The sequence below is a fragment of the Hibiscus syriacus genome, unplaced genomic scaffold, assembly GCF_006381635.1.
Source record: "Hibiscus syriacus cultivar Baekdansim isolate YM2019G1 unplaced genomic scaffold, ASM638163v2 tig00110483_pilon, whole genome shotgun sequence".
Taxonomy (NCBI): domain Eukaryota; kingdom Viridiplantae; phylum Streptophyta; class Magnoliopsida; order Malvales; family Malvaceae; genus Hibiscus; species Hibiscus syriacus.
In genome coordinates this window covers 139,441-159,864 of record NW_024062759.1, presented here as the reverse complement: position 1 = coordinate 159,864, position 20,424 = coordinate 139,441, and the positions used below count along the sequence as shown (strand labels likewise).

The following is a 20,424-nucleotide window of genomic DNA, read 5'->3' as shown; positions in this document are numbered from 1 at the left end:
ATTTTAGAATTTAATCGTTGATTCAATTCCCACACTTGTTATCCAGATAATACATATGTTATATAACTTGTTCAAATTTAGGCAGGAAAATAAAACTAAAATAACTTAATTGCATTTGAACCCAATATTAGTTAGTAACCAAGAAAAACCTTAACCAATAGGCTAAATATGATATTTAGGAATCAATTAAAATATTTATTTATTAATGATTATATACATGAAATTATATTTAAAATTAAATTAAAAATTTATTTAACATACCCGAAACTTACGAGCACAATTTAAAATCAAAAAATAAATTAATAATTGGAATCTTAAATATTTTTTCTTATTATTATAATTTGAATATTAAATTATTTTTAATAATTTCATATATATAATCATTAAAAAATAAATATGGAAATAATAAATTTAGTTTAAAAATATTAAAATCTTAAATCAATTACAAATAAACTATTAGGTTTATTTTAACGATTTAAGTGTTGTCATATTCTTAGTTTGATTTTTAATAATTTCATATATATAATTATTAAAAAATAAATATGGAAATAATAAATTTAGTTTAAAAACATTAAAATCTTAAATCAATTGCAAATAAACTATTGTGTTTATTTTAACGATTTAAGTGTTGTCATATTCTCAATTTGTCTAGATGTAAGTTCTCAATTATCCATTTTTATTATATATATATATATCCTAAATATTAGATTTAGCTTATTGATTAAGGTTTGTTTGGTTACTATTTCATTTTGGGTTGAAATCCAATTAAGTTATTTTTTCTTGCCTAAACTTGAACAAGTTATATAATATATGTACTATGTCAATAACAAGAGAATTAGCTCAATGATTAAAGCATGCGCAGGTTAGCCTGGGGATCCATGTTGGATTCCTTTGGATAATACGTGTCATCTTTTGATTTGATTGAAAATTTATTAAATTAAAATTAAAATTAAAAAATTCCTTAAATCAGATTATGATATGTGTCATAATTTGATTGGAGAAATAAATTTATTAAATTAAATTAAAATTAGGACCTAATTAAAAATTAAGAATTAAAGTTAATGCTCAAATTAAGGCATTAGATAAATTAAAAATAGAATCGGGATCAAATTGCATTAAATGAAAATCTAAGGAAACAAATCTTATACAAGTAGTGACCAAAATGAAAGAAAACAAAGTAGGGTTCTAACGTCGATAATACATAACTTTACAAGGAACCACATCCTAATTATATCAACTTTGTTAACTGTCACATAAACACTTCCGTTAAACGTTAACGCCATGCTGCTATATTGAAACCATTTAAATAGTCCAGTGGTCATATTGACACAAATATGACAAAATGTGGCAAAGAACATTATCAGGTAAATTGTCAAAGAAACCCATTGATCTGGGTTGTTTGGCCATTGAACCATAAGTTGGAAAAAGCTACTCCCACAAAACTACAGGCCGATTCGACGGGGTCAACCGGAATCAGAGGGGTTTTGGCTGATAGTATCTTTGAAAGATGGGCAAGGAAGCTTTCTGTTTTGTTTAGAACTGAAGAAGAAAGAAAGGGTATAAAAGTGTTACACAAAACCAAACCAATTGAGACAATGAAGTCTCTCTAGAACAATACAAAGTAGAAGAGGCAAAGTGAAATATTAAGGAGTCACGACTACACATTTCTTTGATCCCTTTGGTAAATTCAATAGTTTTCTAATGACAGTCAATAGTTCTTCCCCCACATGCTTCTCCAGGACTGATGCATGTTTCAAGAAATAACTAATCATTTCAAACATATGCTCCTCTCCCTCAAAGTGTTTGATTTCAATCTCCTTGATATGAAATAACAAACACAAAGGCACTGTTGTAGGCAATGACCTGAACCCTTCTACAGACGTGCTTGACTAAGCATACAAAAGAAAGAGAAAAGGAAAGTTAGTTTGTAACAGGGTTTAGGGCGTATTTAGGTTTGTGATTGTGGATACACAAAAATGGTCATGTGCAATGAATGTTTACAGTAATTAAAAAAAAACCCATAAATTTATACACTAATCTTAAATGATACTTAGAGAAGCCATCATACCATGTCCTGGATAAGTGTCTTTAGATTAGGCATGCAATGTAGATACTCCACAAATCCTCGTTCCTTGCCAATCTTCATTATACTGATTACGAAATTCCGGTTCAACGAGTTTGTGAAATGCAAGCACTGGATCAAAAGGTGTCGGAAAAAGCTATACACAAAAATCCAAGAACTATTATATGATGTTAAACGAGAAGACTTTGATATTCAAGACAATGAGTTTAATACTGCTATGTTCACTAACCGTTTTAGAGAAATCTTCAATGACTAAACAAAGGGACTGTACATTGCATATTTCCTTGAGAAGATTTGTCGCACCTTCATAATCCACTCTATCTAATAGAGTGATTTCAATATCAGCTCTTTCTAGATATTTCATGTCACTTATCGTATAGCCTTCAACCATTGTATCATCAACATATTTGAAATAAACAAGATTTGGGGTATCAATCTCGATGACACTGAAACCAATTTGAGAATGAACATGCATCTCACCGAAATCTAAAACCAACCTCTTAAGGGAAAGGTTATGGATATTGAGCTTGCTTATGTTACCAAACTCGCAATAAGTAAATTCCAAATTTTCCAGGACATGGCAATTGGAAATTAACATAATCACTGAATAACCTTCTTGAAATATGGAACATGCAAAATGCAGTCTTCAGATTTGGCAAACAAGTGTTAGATGGAACCTTCACATAACTCTAATGCTAATTTCCTTAACACCACACCACAGTGCATCGCATATCCAACCATTAAGGCGTAAATAATCCTCATCCCTCCTCACCCAATTGTCATTCAGCCTCAAGCATTCAAAACTTAACTGCTTGGGGTTAGAAAACAATCTGTCAACAAAATTCAGAAAGTTGTTATCATTTTTACTAGGCGCTGAGACACGTGATAAACAATCATTAAAATCGATGATAGACACTGAGGAAGCATAGAGATACCTCCACGGCCTGAGTGAAATAATTGAAGTTCGAACTATATCTTTGATGGGAAGGAGCGACAAAATATGACAGAATATGATCGGGCAAACTACTTATTCTATCGAAGTCGCCAACAGACTCTACTTGCTCGCCCATGTATCTGATTTCAACAGTTCCTCCAACTCAACTATTCTATAATTACGCTATCTCTGTATCAAATTCCAGAATCAGACACTAAGTTATCCAAAACCATACCTTTCTTCAAGCTGCAGCGATTTTTCTTCTTCCTTCCCCTTTTCTTCTAGTGTTTTACTGACAAAAAATCCTTCAGCTCCGCAATTAGTTGCCACTTTAATGCATAGCTCTTCTACTCTTCGTTTACCCCTAACTTAGTACGGCCTCTCCTCCTCTGTGAATCAGGGTTGCCTCCGTAATTCTCTCCCAATTACTGTCAAGCTGAAACCGTATTTCTAATTATTTAGTTCAAATCAGGATATTGTAGGCCTCTAAACTTTTTGGGTTTCAATTTGTTTACAGACATTCGAACTAGACTTAAGCTTATCAGGCCCGACAAAAGCGACATGTTCCCGAAGAATTAGTATATGTCCTCACTTGAAATCGGAAAAAAAAAGTATATGTTGTCACACTGGTCATAGATCGAATTATGAGTTTCTCCGGAACTAATGCATGTTTCAAAGAATAACTTATCAATATTTCATTTCACTTAAAGTACATTCTTCAGCCTTTCCCTCAACATATTTGAAATAAACAAGATTTCGGGAATTAATATTAACAGCATTGAAATCTCGGAAGGCTGAAAGTTTAAATAATTCTCACCCTATTGAATTCCATCCTTCCTCACCCACTGCTCATTCACCCTCAAGAATTCTTGACAAACCTGCTTGGGGTTGGAAAAGAATCTATCGACAAAATTCAGGAAGTTGTTATCGTTTTCGATAGGCTTTGACATACACATAAGCAACCATTAAAATCAAGGATAGAAATAGATGAAGCAGAAAGATACCTCCACCTGGGTGAAACAATTGATATTAGAACTGTATCTTTAATGGAAAGGAAGGACAACATACGGCAAAGAAAATGATCAGGCAAATTACTTTTTCTATCAGAGTCACCAACAGATTCTATCAGGCAAACATAAGAAGTGTTTACTAGTGCAAGTTGTATCACATTTTGATAAGTATAATTGAAACTGTAAAACAATGTCAATAATATCACAGCATTTGCTACTTGCAACAAAAAAGTGTTATGCGAAACCAAACGAATCGAGACAATGAAGTTTCTCTAAAACAATACAAAATAGAAGAGACAAAATGAAATATTAGGGAGTCACGATTTCACATTTCTTTGATTTCTTCGGTAAACTCGATAGTTTTTCAATGATATCTGATTCTTCTTTCTTCCATGGATCAATAATTGTAAATACAAGCTTCTCCAGAACTGATGCATGTTTCAAGAAATAACTAATCATTTCAAATGTATGCTCATTTCCGTCAAAGTATATGATTTTAATCTCTTTGATGTGAAATAACAAACACAAAGGCACTGCTGTAGGCAATGATGTGAAACCTTCCGAATTAATTTCCTACGCATACAAAAGAAGGAGATAAGAAAGTTTGTAATAGGGTTTTGGGTGTACTTGATATTAAAACGGTTAATACCAATGAGTATTCACAGTAGGTAACTAAAAAATCAAATTTGTACACTAAATCTTAAATGATAGTTAAAGAAGCCTTCATACCAGACAAAGTTTAAGTGTCTTTAGATTAGGTATGCAATGTAGAAGCTTTACAATCCACGTTCCTTGATCATCAGTATAGTAATTATGATAGTGCAGTTCAACAAGGTTTTTAAATGCAAGCATTGGATCAAGAGGTGCCAGAAAAAGCTGTACACGAAAAACCAAGTATTATATATTGTTAAAAGAAACGACTTCGATATTCAAGACAATGACCTTAAATATTGCTAAGTTCACTAACCGTTCCAGAGAAATCTTCAAAGGCTAAATAGACTGTACATTGCAAATTCTCTTGAGAAGATATGTTGCACGTTCATAATCCACACTAGCTAATAGAGTGATATCAATATCAGCTCTTTCTAGAGATTTCATGTCACTTAACGTATAGCCTTCAACCATTGCATCAACATATTTGAAATAAACAAGATTTGGGGTATCGATCTCGATGAAGTTGAAACCTCTGTGAGACTGAATATACAAGTCACCGAAATCTAAAACCAACCTCTTAAGGGAAAGGTTATGGATATTAAGCTCTCTTATGTTACAAAACTCGCAATAAATAAATTCCAAATTTTCTAGGACATGGCAATTGGAAATTAACCTAATAACTGGATAACCATCTTGAAACTTGGAGAATGAAAAATGTAGAGTCTTCAGATTTGGCAAACAAGTGTTAGATGGAACCTTCATATTACCTCTGACTCTGATATTCAATTTCGATGTCACCAGTGATTGGCAACTAAACAGAAGAGTTGATAAAGTGGAAACATCTTCATATATAAATCTAATATCAATTTCCTTAACACCACACCACAGTGCAGAGCATATCCAACCATTAAGGTGTAAAAAACCCTCATACGGTTGAATGTCATCCATCGTCACCCAATAGTCATTCACCCTAAAACATTCTAAACTTAAATGCTTGTTGACAGAAAAGAATCTATCAACAAAATCCAGAAAGTTGTTATCATTTTCACTAGGTACCGGGAACTGTGGTAAACAATCATTAAAATCAATGATATCATTTTCACTAGGTAGTGAGATATGTGGTAAACAATCATTAAAATCAATGATAGACACTGAGAAAGCATAGAGATACCTCCACCTGAGTGAAATTTTTGAGGTCCGGACTACATCTTTAATAGGAAGGAGCGACAAAATACGACAAAGAATATGATCGGGCAAACTACTTATTCTATCCAAGACGCCGACAGACTGCAATTTCTTGCCTATGAATCCTAAACTAGTAAATGCCAATTCCAGGTGTTTTGGGGGACAAGTGATATGGATGCTGCAATCCGATTTCAACTGTTCCTCCAAGTGAAATCTTTTAGAATTACAACTATCACCGTTTCAAATTCCAGAATCAGTCACTAAAATATCTGAAACCAAACGTTTCTTCAAGCTGCAGCGATTTGTCTTCTTCCTTCCCCTTGTCATCTAGTGTTTTACCGACACCAAATCCTTCAGCTCGGCTATTTCTCTTTTACGCTTCGTTTATCCCTACACTAGTATGGACTGGCTTCTTCTACTCCGTAATTCTAATCCCAATGACCGTCAGGTTGAAGCCGTATCTCTTCCTCGTTAGGGTTTACGGAGGCTCTTTTGGGGTCTAATTATTTAGTTCAAATCAGGCTATTGTCGGCCTCTAAACGTTTTGGGTTTCAATTTGGTTACAGACATTCGAGCTAGAATTAAGCTTATCAGGCCCAACACGAGCGTTATGTTTCTAAAGAATTTAGTAATGTTCTCACACAGAGCTTTTCCGGAACTAATGAATGATTAGATAAATAATTAATCATTTTAAAATATGTTCGACTCTTTAAAAATTTTGAGATGAAATAACAAATATGAGTGACTTAAAACCTTGTAATAAAGATTGGATAGATATTCATATTCACCCACTATATACAAACAGCGCATGATCTAAAATCTAAGATCCACACTACATTCAATCAATTTGATCACCCATCATAAGCAAAAATTCAAGTGGCAAGGCTCTAAAAATTCTCACACTTACAATGGTAAACGAATTGAATGAACATCGACGAGAGTTTGTTAATGTTCGTTTGTGTTACTTTAATCCAACAAGCGAATGAACACGAACAAATAAACGAACGGAATTTATTGTTCGTGTTCGTTTATATCCGTTCGTTAAAATGATAAACGAACACAAATGAACGGACGTTAACGAACATAAACAAACGAACATAAAATTAATTGAGTTTATATTTAAGAAGAGTTTTTTCTATCCAAATAATTTTAGGGTTTATATTTTCTTTAATTGATTTAAGTATTTTTATTTGGGTTTAAAATTAATTGGGTTTTAAATATTAATAGGTTTAAGGTTAAAATTTATTAAGTCTTAGGGGCTGTTTGATAAAATAAAATGATTAAGCGCTGAATAATTCAATGGCCTGAATGATTCAAAGATTCTGTATGAATTAGCTCTGAATGTGACATGTTGTTTGATAATGGTTTTGAATGTACAATCTGAATTATGAATATTTTCATTTTTACCTTCATAATGATTTATTATATTATAAGATATAATTGTTTAATAAGATAACATGTGAAAAAATAGGTATTATGGTAAAATACCGAGTGCTTAATGATCCAGAATGTACTTTAATGCTGAATCATTCAGCAGTGTTTTATTGTTTCATTCAGAATGATGAACGGTTTAGCATTTAGCGCTGAATGGTTCCATTCAGCAGTAAACAAACAACCCCCTAATATTTCAAACAGGTCTGGAAAACATGAACGAACATATTATCAAACGTTTACGAACATAAATGAACAAACGCGCCCATTGTTCATGTTCGTTCATTTACTTAAACGAACATAAAATCTTATTCATATTCGCTCGTTTAATAAATAAATAAATGTAAGCGAACTTCCCGTTAAACGGTTCGTTGAATGTTCGGTTCGTTTGTAAGCTTACTCTCACCGAGCTCCAATATTTTGCGTGCTTTCTCCTCATCATTGTTCAGCTAATTTTCATGGGTACAAAACTAAAAGACAAACTTGAACCAAAGCAGGCAAAGAGAACAAAATTCACTTGTCAATGGGTTCGGATTTGGGTAATGTTGAATTGTAATTCTGCATTTGTGTTATATTAATATATTTTTGTATTATAATTTTGTTTATTATTCAAATAATTTATAGTATATAAAATTAAATATTTTATTAAATTATATTTTGGCAAATTTCATTTTAATTTAGTTCAAACATGTTATGTACTGGTACCTAAGAACGTGATCAATAATCTTTTTGAGAAATCGAAAATAAACCTTTCGAACAAAATCAAATACCGTCAAACCTAAAATAAATTTTGAATTATCCTATTGAACTAAGTAATTTATCCGCTTGTCATCAATTTACCTAATTAAATATCTAAAACCACCATTGGAATTGATCAACCTCCATTTCAATCTATATTTTTAAAGTATACAAAATAGTAATATCACTGGCTATTTATTTAGTGCAAACGTTCATTCATTAACAGGGAAAAAAATCCTTTAAAAGGAATAGACACAGCACTAAAAGGTGTATCTAAAATTTAACACATTAAATTTAAGCGAACTATTTGAAGATGCTAAAATTTGATACATGTGTTTTAGATGTACTTGGTTATATATCTAAATCATCATTTAATGTTCAAATAGTTAATTAGATTATGAATATATTTATAAATAATAATAATTTAAAATTTAAACCAATATTTTTAAAACCAGACCGGACCTTAAACTGGTGAAGGTACTGGTTCACATGTTCAACTGTGGTTAAACCGCGGTTGAACCAGTTTATATAAAATAATATTTTTTTTAAAATTTTACATAATATTCAAAGTAATATTAATATATATATATATATATATATATAACACTCTTTTTAAGTTCACAATATTAAAATTAATAAAAATATCACAATTCATAACATATATAAGTGGAAAAAGGATAGGGTTCATCGCTTGCAAAAGTTCGTGAAAATGGCTTAACCCAGATGCAAAATCAGAAAATAAATTTAGGGTTGAAAAAATCATAACAAACGACGTCGTTTGGTTTAATTTTTTTTTAAATAAAACCGTGTAAACTGCTTGAACTGCCGATTCACACCGGTTTTGGAGGCTGACTGGACCGAACAGACAACCGGTTCTAGGTTCAACTGGTCGAATTGACCGATCCGGTCCGAATTTGATAACATTGATTTAAACTATAATCAGAAGATGCCCAGTACAAGAAGCTTTTATATCGGATATCATGCTTTAGTCATTGTTCAATATGGTGCAATGCTTTTATGGTGAGCTAAGATGAGGTTGATTTTTGTGATAGATTCATGTTGTATAAACAATAAGAGTATGAAATGTCATTGTCTATGCATTGATAGCCCCAAAACAAGAATATGTATATGCACATTATTTTCAACAAGATGATACAATTCATTGTATTTTACTCATCACATCGATTGTATGTTTTTTCTTCTTTAACAAAAGGGTCATTTATTTTTGGGTAAATTACACATTTAGTACCTAAATTATTAGTTTTGATATATTTCAGTACCTAAAGTTTAGTTTTTTTTTTAGTTTTGGTTCAAAATTTCACTTTAACTTTTGAAAAAATGAACATTTAGGTACTAAAACGGATCAAAATTAATAGTTTAGGTACTAAACACGTTAAGTTTTTAACGATGGTGTACTAAAATGAAATAAAAGCTAAACATTAGATCTGATTTTTAAAAAAATAAAAAATTTAAGTATTAAAACGAACCAAAATTGATAGTATAGATGCTAAATGTGAAGTTTATCCTTATTTTTTAAAGTCATATATGAAATAAAAGTTAAATTATTATAGTTCAAATTGAAATTCTAAATTTACGATAAATCACGAGTAATAAATAATATATATATATTTTTTATTGTCAATTTATTAAATGTATATAAAATGAGAGGATTATCCATATATTTTTTACATTACCTTGAAAAATGAACCACTAACGCGTCCAAAAGCATGCTATAGCTTAGCAGTATAATTAGCGATGGATATAGATTGGTTTTCGGTCAAACCAACTTGACCTGAAACTTTTATATCATTCATCTAACTCGATTTGATCTAAAAAAATATATATTATTCACTCGACTCGAATCCGAACTCGACCTGATTTTTTGAGATAAAATCTAAACTCGATTTGATTTAACCTTAAATAATAAAAAATATTATTTTTATTCAATAAAAACAGTGAATTAATTGAAAAAAATAATATATAGAGAAATATTATTATAATTATTTCTAAATATATAAGGTAAAATTATATTTTTGGGCCGGGTCAGATATTTTTCACCATAAACCCGAATCCGACCCGATCCGACCTAAACATCACTTTTAAAAAACCGACCCGACCAAATCCAATCCAATCCAACCCTAAATCCAAATTATTTTAAAAAATCTAACTCGATCGGATCGGGTCGAAACCCGTCGAGTTCAGGTCTCATACCCATCCCAAGTACAATAAATTTGATTTTAGCTGCCCCAAATCCAATTGATGTTAACCTAGCCAGACAAAGTGAAAGCGTGCAGGAAAAAAGGGTATAATTACAACTCATTGGTGCACATGATTTGTGCGATAAATTTATATTAATTAGCAAAGAGTAGCGAGAAATGGAAGAATCCAGAAGCTAAAGCCAATAAAAAAATCGGCAGATTTAGCTAAATCCACTTCATATTTGAGACAAAATCAAGCTGATAATAATTATAAAAAGAATTGATACATGAAATTAATGACGAGGAAAGCCATGCACGGGGCTGGTTTTTGTACTTTTTTGCTGTTTATATAACGAGGTACATAACTTTTTCCCATATGACAGGGCTGTACATATGCTTGTTTTGTCCACTTGAATTAGTTTATTAAGGACAGCTTTCACGACTTCAATTGATGCGTGTCCTAGTCTCTTGTTCCACTTCCAATATTCTGCACTATCTTTAAGTATTGTGTTGTGAACAACTGCTGACTCTCCCATGTTCTGACAATCAAAGCTATATAAACCACCATCATGCCTTCCACTCATCAGCACAGCTCCTGTGCTTTCATCCTTAACATAACAAACATTGGCATAAAACTCAAAATAAACTGTATTATCTCTAGCAAATTTTGAGACTAATAGAAGGTTTTTTTGTTATCCGTGGAACATAAAGTATATGATCGAGTAAAAGATTTCTAGTGGGAGTTGAAAACAAACTAAGATGTTAGAGGTTTCTTCATCACTTGCAGTTGCACTCACAAAATGAGTATAGATGCATTCAGAGGCATTAGATAAACATGAACAAACATTTGCCTGTGCTTCAGAAGCTGATTGATTCTGTCGAGCGGAGACACTCTTAAAATTCTAATCAAACCTATGCCAACATCTGTCAACAAGATGACCTAGTTTACCACGGAGTTGACATTGTGACCTCGGCCTTCCTTTGTATTTCCCCCAGCATAGTTATTAGGTGTAGAATTCCCATATCGCCTTTGTTGCTGATTGACTTGCTGACCGTCAGAAGCCTGATTGGTATTACATCGAGTGAAATTCACACCAATTGGAAAACGAGAAGAATCTTCAATACGAGAATCAACATCAATGAGAACGAAGACCACATTTTCCAACGCAAACGGTTCCCTACTCGTTGTAATTGCTGCTACAGTTGGCTCATACTCCACAGAAAGACCGTTAAGAATGGTGGCTATGTGATTTATATCCGAAATGGGACTTCCACACGTGACTAGAAGATCGCATATCTCTTTGATAGCCATCGTGTAATCCCTCATAGACTGAGTGCCTTTTTTCATTGACCTGAGGCAACAATGTAAAGCCATGATCTTTGTCGTGGAAAACTTAGAATACAACTTTGTAACAGCACTCCAGACTGTTGCTGTAGAGTCAGCACCGACTAACTGAGGCAAAATATTAGGACTAACTGTTGATAGAAGCTAGGAGGCCAGAGAATTGTCCTGTTTGATGAAGTATAAGTAGGCCGGATTGACGATCTTCTCTCCAGCATTGTTGACAGCTTATCGGGCTGGAACGAGCATGGATTCATCAAGATAATTTTTCAAGACCAAGACCTCGAATCGTGAGTAATACATGCTGCTTCCTCAAGAGATAGTTCGAGTCTATTAAGCTTACATTGATCCTCTTATTGGCAAAGCCAAACGAACTAGAATTATTGATCTATTCATCGCTGGCAACTTCTAGGATCGTTGCAGGTTGCACCATGATTGAGTTAGCAAGATATGAGCCCAGAGTTCAAGAAGAAAACAAGAAGAAAATGAACACCGCATAGCAAAACAGTTTTTTTAGGATCTAAAAGCGAAAGATACCATGTTAAGCATGAACAAAAAAACTGCTGAAGGATATCTTTATTGATTCAAGAAGCATAATCATACAAAGAATAGGCTATTTATGGTGATTAAGGATGATGGCTCAACTAATATACATCTATTGCAACAGTATAACCGCATGGATAACCACTTGGACAACCACGTGTCATATCAAGCAAATACCTGACATCTAGAATATCTTTAACAATTCGAACCTCAAGTTTACAGTTTTATGCAAATGGGCTTCTAACCAAAAGAAAATAAAAACCAATACCTAATCAAAGAAAAAGTTTCAATGCAATTTACTTGTTGGTATGTAGGTGACCGTAGTTTCTCGATAGAAAAAAATTGTAATGGTTGTCATTTTCTCTTGAGATCTTGAATTCGAGTAATTATGTCTACAAACTGTATGTTATTAGTGATTAAGAAAGGGCTTGGATTTATGTTAGAGAATACAAACTTAAGAAATTATATTAAAAATTTAAGGATGTGAAATTAGATAATTAATATAAACAAAATATTTGAAGTATAAAAAGTTTAAAAATTTCAGAGGTATGTACGTGAGTGCCTGATTTGAAGACTTGCAGAAAATCATGATGGGAAGTTCTAATTTGGACTTATGCTTAGACTTTAATAAGTGACAATAGTGCCCATCTTTGTTCACTCACAATCAGTCTGCTTCTTACATCTTTAAACTGGGCATGTAAGGTATAAATTGAGAAAAATGGGCCTTAAAATTGTCTTGGGCTATAGTCCTTTAAAATGCACCAAGGTCGGATTTAATTATTAAATAAATTAAGGATATGCTTGTTTCGTTGTAATTGATTTTCTGAAAAATGAATTACAATTTCTGGAAAGTATTTGTTAGTATTTGGATGATGTTCTGTAATTCATTTTTCGATGTTTAGTAATTTTTACGGAAAATGTTTTTTGAAATATATTTTAGTGAAATATACGCATTATAAATTTTATTATTTTTTATCGAGTTAATTTTATTATTATTAGAATTTAACGTCACTCAATTTTTTTATAATTGTAGATAATATGAAAAATGTGAAGCTATTCCTAATTTTTTTGTAGTATGTTATCAAACTTTTCGAAAAATACGATTTTAAGTAACAAAATTTAGGAATAGCTGTTACTCTGTAATTCGGGTCTTATCACAGGGAAGGAAGGAGGTTTTGATTAAGTCTGTGCTTCAAGCTATTACTCTGTTTGCAAGAAACTGTTTTCTACTGTCTAAGACGTTATGTAGGGAATTGGAGAGTATCATGGTTCGCTTTTGGTGGAAAAAATGGAGGTTAAATGGGGAATCCATTGGTGTTCGTAGGAGGTACTTAGTAGATTAAAGGACGAGGGTGGTCTTGATTTTCAGGACATGGTGAAGTTTAATATTGCCTTTTAGCAAAACAAGGCTGGAGATTAGTCATGCAACCTTCATCGTTGGTGAGCAGGTTACTTAGAGCGAAGTACTATCCCACATGTGACTTTCTCAATTCGAGACATGGGTCTTCGCCTTCGTATATTTGGTGTAGTATAGGGAGGGCACGTGGACTGCTGGAGAAGGGTTAAGATAAAAAGTGAGAAATGGTCACTCCATATCTGTTTGGAATGATTATTGGCTTCCGAGTAGGGGGCAATATGGTATAGCCTCCCCTCATGTTGACACAACTGAAAAGGTCTCGGATTTAATAGATGCGAGGGAAGGTAATTGGAAGGAGGATTTAATTCGACAGAATTTCATAGAGGAGGAAGCGGAGATAATATTGAGTATCCCAATTTCTCGTTTCAACCATGAAGATATTCTCGTTTAGAATGGTGAATGTACGGGGATATACAGTGTGAGGAGTGGTTATCACCTTTTGTTGAGGATGGTGGTGTTAACCAAGATGAAGTCGCAGTGCTTAAAGCTATCTGGGGTTGCGCATGCCAACGGAAAATTAAGCTACACGTTTGAAAGTTTCCGTTTAATTACATTCCAACAAACCACAATCTTTTTCAACGCAAAATTACAAATAATAATTTTGCAAAATGCCCAACCATTATCAAGGATGGAGTTCATGTGGTTCGTGATTGTCCATTAGCATATCAAGTTTGGCAGGCGTTGGGTTTTGTCTGGCCTCTTGATATCGTAAATATAGATTTTAGAGTTTAGTTGGGGTGGTTGTTAAAGCATAATCATCCAAATAAGCATGCAATGGTGATGGTTGCTATATGGGCATTATGATACGCCAGAAATAAATATATACGCCAAGGCCAGATTTCAACAAAAGATGAACTGATTACCTTCGTTCAAGCACAATGCTTAGATTACTCCAACGCGAATGCTTGTTTGCGGGTGGTCAATATCTACTTTTGTGGAGCGATGGAGTCCACCGGTAAGCCCAACAGTCAAAGTTAATTTTGATGCCCGATTTTCTCATGAAAAAAAGAAGCTTGGTCAGGGGTGATAATTAGAGATCATGAAGGTCTTATTCTAGGTGCTTGAAGAAGGAGTTTAAATGTTACCTCGATTTTCTTGGCTGAAGCTAGAGCTACTGTTCATGCGGTGGATCTTGGTTTTCAGCGTATTGTTGTAGAAGGTGACTCCCGAATAGTGATCAACAAGTTACAGTCGGGGAAGGATGATTTTTCAAAAATCAGTTCATGTATTTGGGAAGCAAAGAGGAGGGTGGATCAGACTCATGCATGCAACTTTGACTTCATTCCCAGATCGGCGAACAAGGCGGCGGACGTCCTAGCCGTGGGGGTTGGATTAGAAGCTGAGGATCGTTTTTGGGTCGAGGAAGGATCCTGCTGCGTGGAGGTGCAAGTGGCAGTGGATAACCGGTGGGTTGAACTGCTGTATATGTTGGGGGTTTGTTTAGTGTTTTGTTGAGGTTCTATTCAAAGATTTGTGATTCTTTTGCTCTGTTCGTGCCCAGGTTTATTGCTTTGAAGGCAGAAGATAAAAAGCCAGCTGCAGTTTTTGTAACCCCATACCGATACGGGTAGCCCGATCTGATCTGGAAAGTCATATTAGGGCCACCGGAGCGACCCACTGTAAAAATAATGAAAAATTTAAAACTTTTTATCAGAACATGTAAACTTATAAAATTAGTTTTCACTATTTAAAAATAAAACAGATTTCCAAACACGTATATAAATCAAAATACAATTACATGCCCCCTAATCACATGTACCATACTCTGCAACAACACCGGAAAAACTCCCTTACTGAAGTCGATAGATGCACTGGCATAATTCTTTTAACCTGAAAAGGTGAGTAATAGAGTGAGCTTCGAAAAGCTCAATAATACAGAACTACCAGATGATGCTGAAAAACGTGCAGATACAGATAAACATATTTTCCTTATTGGTTCAGATATTTACAAATCTTTATGTTGAGCTGAGGTCCATTGATATCACATGTAGTAACAAACAATATTCATTTCAGATGGAAATATTTCGGATGTCTAGGTTCAGGAGATCAGAACAGGTTTTCTAGTGTGTTCTCATAAAACCAGTAAAAAGATACGGATCTTTTAAAACATATATATATATATATATATACACCTATCCAACAAGTCCAAATTGTGTAGGTTCCCCAGAACCATACACCCACCATCAAGTCCAGTTGGCCCTGAGCACACAGCCGAGGAACCGGTAAATAAGGCCCTGAGCACACAGCCGATGAGCCTCCAGGTATACTTCCTCCAACATTACCCCCAAGTAAAATATGTCCGTCCGTAAATGGATATATCAAAAATCAAAACATAAATCAGGTCAAGTATCATATCAAAATCCAGGTCAAGTATCAGATCAGAATCCAAGTCAAGTATCAGATCAGAATCTATGTCAGATATCAAATCAGAATCTATCATCAGAAAATTCAAATCGAAAATCAGATAAAATATTCATGTGAGTAGGGAACACACCAGAATTTATAGATAGTATTCAAAGATATTGGATAATCTTAACAAGTAGAGGAATACGGATCTTCAGTATACCGATAGAATATTGGAATTCAGAATCACTATTGGAAACGTTCAATGACTGACAGAATCATCAGTTATTCAGAATGTGACTTGAGCTGATAAGGAAGAAATAAAGGTTCAGGACATTTATATTCTATGTCGATTGATCGGATTATCAGACAACTCTTACATGAATAGTTTCCAGAACTAATGCTTGTCGATTGGTAAATTCATTGTTCTTCCAGGGTATTTACTCTTTAATACCACAATTCTTGTCCATAGACCATTTTCGGAATCATCGTTGAATAGATCTTCCAATGTCTTTATTTCATTTCCACACTTCCACAATATCATGAAATACTGACGTACTTGATTAATTTGTTCATAAACCATTGTAATTGTACACTACGTAAACTCATCAGAGTTTCCAGACTTATCCAAATCACTTACTAAATCCTCAGTCATTGAGGTTACCTATTTCATTTAGCAGTCATCTCCATTCCAGTTACTTCAGGATTTTCCAGAGTAATTCAAACGTTCCTGAATTTCAGATACATGTTGTACTTCCATTCCATTCAATTTGGTCTTCGTGGTTGATTTGTCGAACAAGCGTCCAATTCTTAGTACTGAATACGATCTAGAGCTGAGTTGAGATGAACACTTCCAAAATTTATCATTGAGCCAAACTTGAGAAGACGAACACATGTTCCAGTAATATCTATGCCATTCAGGTATTGACATAGCTTTAGGATTGATCTACTTACTTAAATTGTTTTCCATTACCTTTAAAGGTAGTTCAATACCTATGCTTACTTGGATTCCTTAATTAATCCAAGACATTTACTTAATTTAGGCCATAAGGGTATTTTGGTAATTTTGATGTTCAGTTTTATTCCATTCATTTCAGAGCTCGAGGATATCCAATCATTCCTGAGCTTTGTGATATTCTTGGGTAATTTCTATTACAGAGGTATTTTGGTCATTTTACATATCCACAGTATTTCAATCTTTTTCCTCCATCCAGTCTTATTATTTAATTCTAATTTATTATCTATTCTAGTCCGTTCGAACAATTCTGATAAAAGAGCACCCTCCGATAAATTGTTCTTCAGGTATTTACTCATAACTCGGATATTTTTGGGTCAAGTGCCTTCTCGGATTTTACAAACGAAATACTATGAATTTTTCTTTACAAAGACAAAAATATTAATAATTAAATTTGTACTTAATCGAGTTAAGTACAAATCCTCAAAATACTTTCTCCTTCAGGGTCAACTCTGACTATTTTATCTCTCAAGGGCATTTTCGTAATTTCTTAATCAGATAATTTTGATATTAGCTCTTAACGAAAATTATATAATATAGAGATCCTATGATTAATTGCTTCCTCAAACATTCTTTGATCTTGAAATAATTCCTTAAAAGACTTCTAGTATCTAGCATAAACCTTCTTGGGGTTAAAAACCGGTTATCTATAATTTCCAAGTAAAACTAACATTTCTTATGTACATCAATAGTTTTAGCAGATCAATAATTCTTTTTAGATTTATTAATCCACTTCCAAAGACAATTCTTGTCATTTTCCAACATAAGGGTAATTTCATAATTTTACCTAATCGAAATATTCTCATAATTTATCATCTAAGTACCTTTAATGAGATAAATTATAATCTACAATCCATGGTTGATTCTTTTATCACTTAATTCCAGAACTTGTAATTTAATTCCAACTGTCCTCCAATTTCTTATAATAGTCATCTGAGTCATATTCAGTTATCTACTTTCTACCGTATTCGTATCTAGTGTAGATCTTCATTAATTACACATATGAGACCAAATATTTCCATTCATGCATTCACCAATACCAACATGTTCTATAAAGCATAAAGAGGTAGTAAAGTATTACCTCGATTTCCATGCAATACTGATCGACCATAAAAATTCCATTTGAACGCCTTTGATCTTCAATTCAACTTCCAATAATTCCTCAAATACATATCAACATAAATTATATCAGAAACGGAGCTGAATTGCGATAAACGGATCGAATCGGGTGATAAATTAGTGAAAGACGGCTTATCGGGTTTGAATTTGGCGAAACGGACTTCAGATTCGGATTCAGGACGTGGAAAGTATAAAATATGACTTTTCGGAAATTTGAAATTTTTGGTCAAAATCAAAGTCAACGGGTTTGACTGGCAATTTCGAGGCCTTCGGGTTCGAATTTCGAAAAACAGACAGCGAAATCGGATTTGGAACGTCGAAAAATGTCAGGATAGGTATACTCGGTCGAAGTCAAAGGTCGTTTAATGCCCGGTCAAAGCCGATCAAAGTTTTGGTCAACAGTGGTCAACGACGGTCAACGGTCAACGGGTCGGGTCAGGTCAACGGGTCGGGTCGGGTTGTGACCGGTCAAACCGGTCAACTATTCACTAAAACCGGTCAAACTGGTCATTTGGACTATCCCTAATCGCAGTGGCGGCGCGTGGGGGCACGTGGGCACTGTTCCGGCAGCGTAAAATTCACAGAAAAATTTCTAAAAATTATTTTGAGCGATTTCGAGATACTTACAAAGCTCGCTTCACAATTTTGAACGGCGGAGAGCTCGATTTTGAAACGTCGGAAACTTTGACCGCTTCACCTCCACACGCGCCGTCGTCGCCGGAGCAAAAGGAGAACACCGATGGACTCGGAATGGCACAAGGAACACGATGGTGCGGGAGGTGTCGTAAACGGATCATCGGATCGTCGTGAATCGATGAAAAACCAACTAAAACCGAGTTATTACCGACGATACTTCCGACTGAAATTAACGACGAACGGAGATGATTTACGACGTAAGGTTTGAAGGGTTTTGTTCCTCGCTCGACAACGAACACGATGGTGGTTTCGGCTCGTCGATCGGAGAATGGCACAAGGAACACGATGGTGCGGGAGGTGTCGAAACGGATCTCGGATCGTCGTGAATCGATGAAAAACCAACTAAACCGATTATTACCGACGATACTTCCGACTGAAATTAACGACGAACGAGAATTTACGACGTAAGGTTTGAAGGGTTTTGTTCCTCGCTCGACAACGAACACGATGGTGGTTTCGGCTCGTCGATCGGAGGTCGGACGACGAGTAGATCGGAGTTGGAAGTTGGTGTCCGGGAGAGGAATTATGAGCATTGTCTGCCGAAAATGCACGGGAAATAGGGGTTATATTAACTCCTAAAGAAAAATGGTTAAATCATGGGTTTAACCACTGAATTTCCTGCACTTTATAAAATGGTCTGCCAACTTTAAAACTTTATAATTTAATCCCCTGTTTCTTTCAAAATACCAAATTAAATCCACCACTTTATAATTTCTAAATTTTAGCCCCTAAATTGGGGTGTTACAATTCTCCCCTCCTTAAAAGAATTTCGTCCTCGAAATTCATTAATGTCACATAAATGCAGAAATGAAACTTCCATCAGTTCTTTCATATCTTCATGTAGCTTTTATAGAAACACAGATCCTTCACTAATCCTTAACCAGTTGAGTATACATTCTTATCAGAACTCTCTCATTTCAATAAAAGAATCCGAACAAAAATTTTCCTTGAGTAATCAATCTCTTCAGAATTCTCCCTCAGTTCAAGTAAATAATCAAAACAACTTTATCCTTGTGAAATCAATTCAGCATTGGTTACGTGAATAGGCTCGTAGAGCAGCATATCTCAATTTTATTTCTGGAGTTGAGTCAGAATTTCTTAGATGAATAACTCTCACATGGCTAAGGCACTTTACTGCGTTTAGACAGATGTTATTGGTATTCCTTTTTGTACAAGTATAGCCTTAACAGATAAACTTTGGTTACTCGCTACAGATAGGGACTCAGTCCTGGAGTTCCGCTCAGCACGATTACAGTCTAGGGGCATGTACTGATCACATATTTTGACATTCGATCGGCCGGTTAACTTGAAAATTTTGACTCAAACCATAGCTCTGATACCACTAAATGTAACCCCCCAGACCGATACGGGTAGCCCGATCTGATCCGGGAAGTCACATTAGGGCCACCGGAGCGACCCACTGTAAAAATAACTAAAAATTTAAAACTTTTATCAGAACATGTAAACTTATAAATCAGTTTTCACTATTTAAAAATAAAACAGATTTCCAACACGTATATAATCAAATACAATTACATGCCCCTAATCACATGTACTATACTCCGCAACAACACCGGAAAAACTCCCTTACTGAAGTCGATAGATGCACTGGCACAATTCTTTTAACCTGAAAAGGTGAGTAATAGAGTGAGCTTCGAAAAGCTCAGTAATACAGAACTACCAGATGATGCTGAAAAACTGCAGATACAGATAAAC

The 20,424-nt window shown here is 34.2% G+C and overlaps 1 protein-coding gene and 1 long non-coding RNA gene across 3 annotated transcripts; both read right to left on the bottom strand.

The window, feature by feature from the left end:
* Positions 1-1,735: 1,735 nt before the first annotated feature.
* LOC120129145 lies at positions 1,736-5,014 on the bottom strand. 2 transcript variants are annotated; one of them, XR_005516708.1, is made up of 7 exons: positions 4,995-5,014; positions 4,757-4,903; positions 4,022-4,600; positions 3,835-3,917; positions 2,313-3,453; positions 2,069-2,219; positions 1,736-1,889 (listed from the first exon to the last, which is right to left on the bottom strand). It is a non-coding gene; the product is annotated as an uncharacterized LOC120129145 (long non-coding RNA). The 2 variants fall into 2 exon arrangements; XR_005516706.1 differs by having other exon boundaries at positions 3,835-4,600.
* Positions 5,015-5,017: 3 nt separating this feature from the next.
* LOC120129211 (putative F-box protein At1g58310) lies at positions 5,018-6,106 on the bottom strand (the record flags this gene model as incomplete). The annotated part of the gene is made up of 1 exon (XM_039146783.1): positions 5,018-6,106. A coding segment is annotated over one exon (1,089 nt), but the record flags the coding sequence as incomplete, so codon positions are not given.
* Between the last annotated feature and the right edge of the window lie 14,318 nt (positions 6,107-20,424).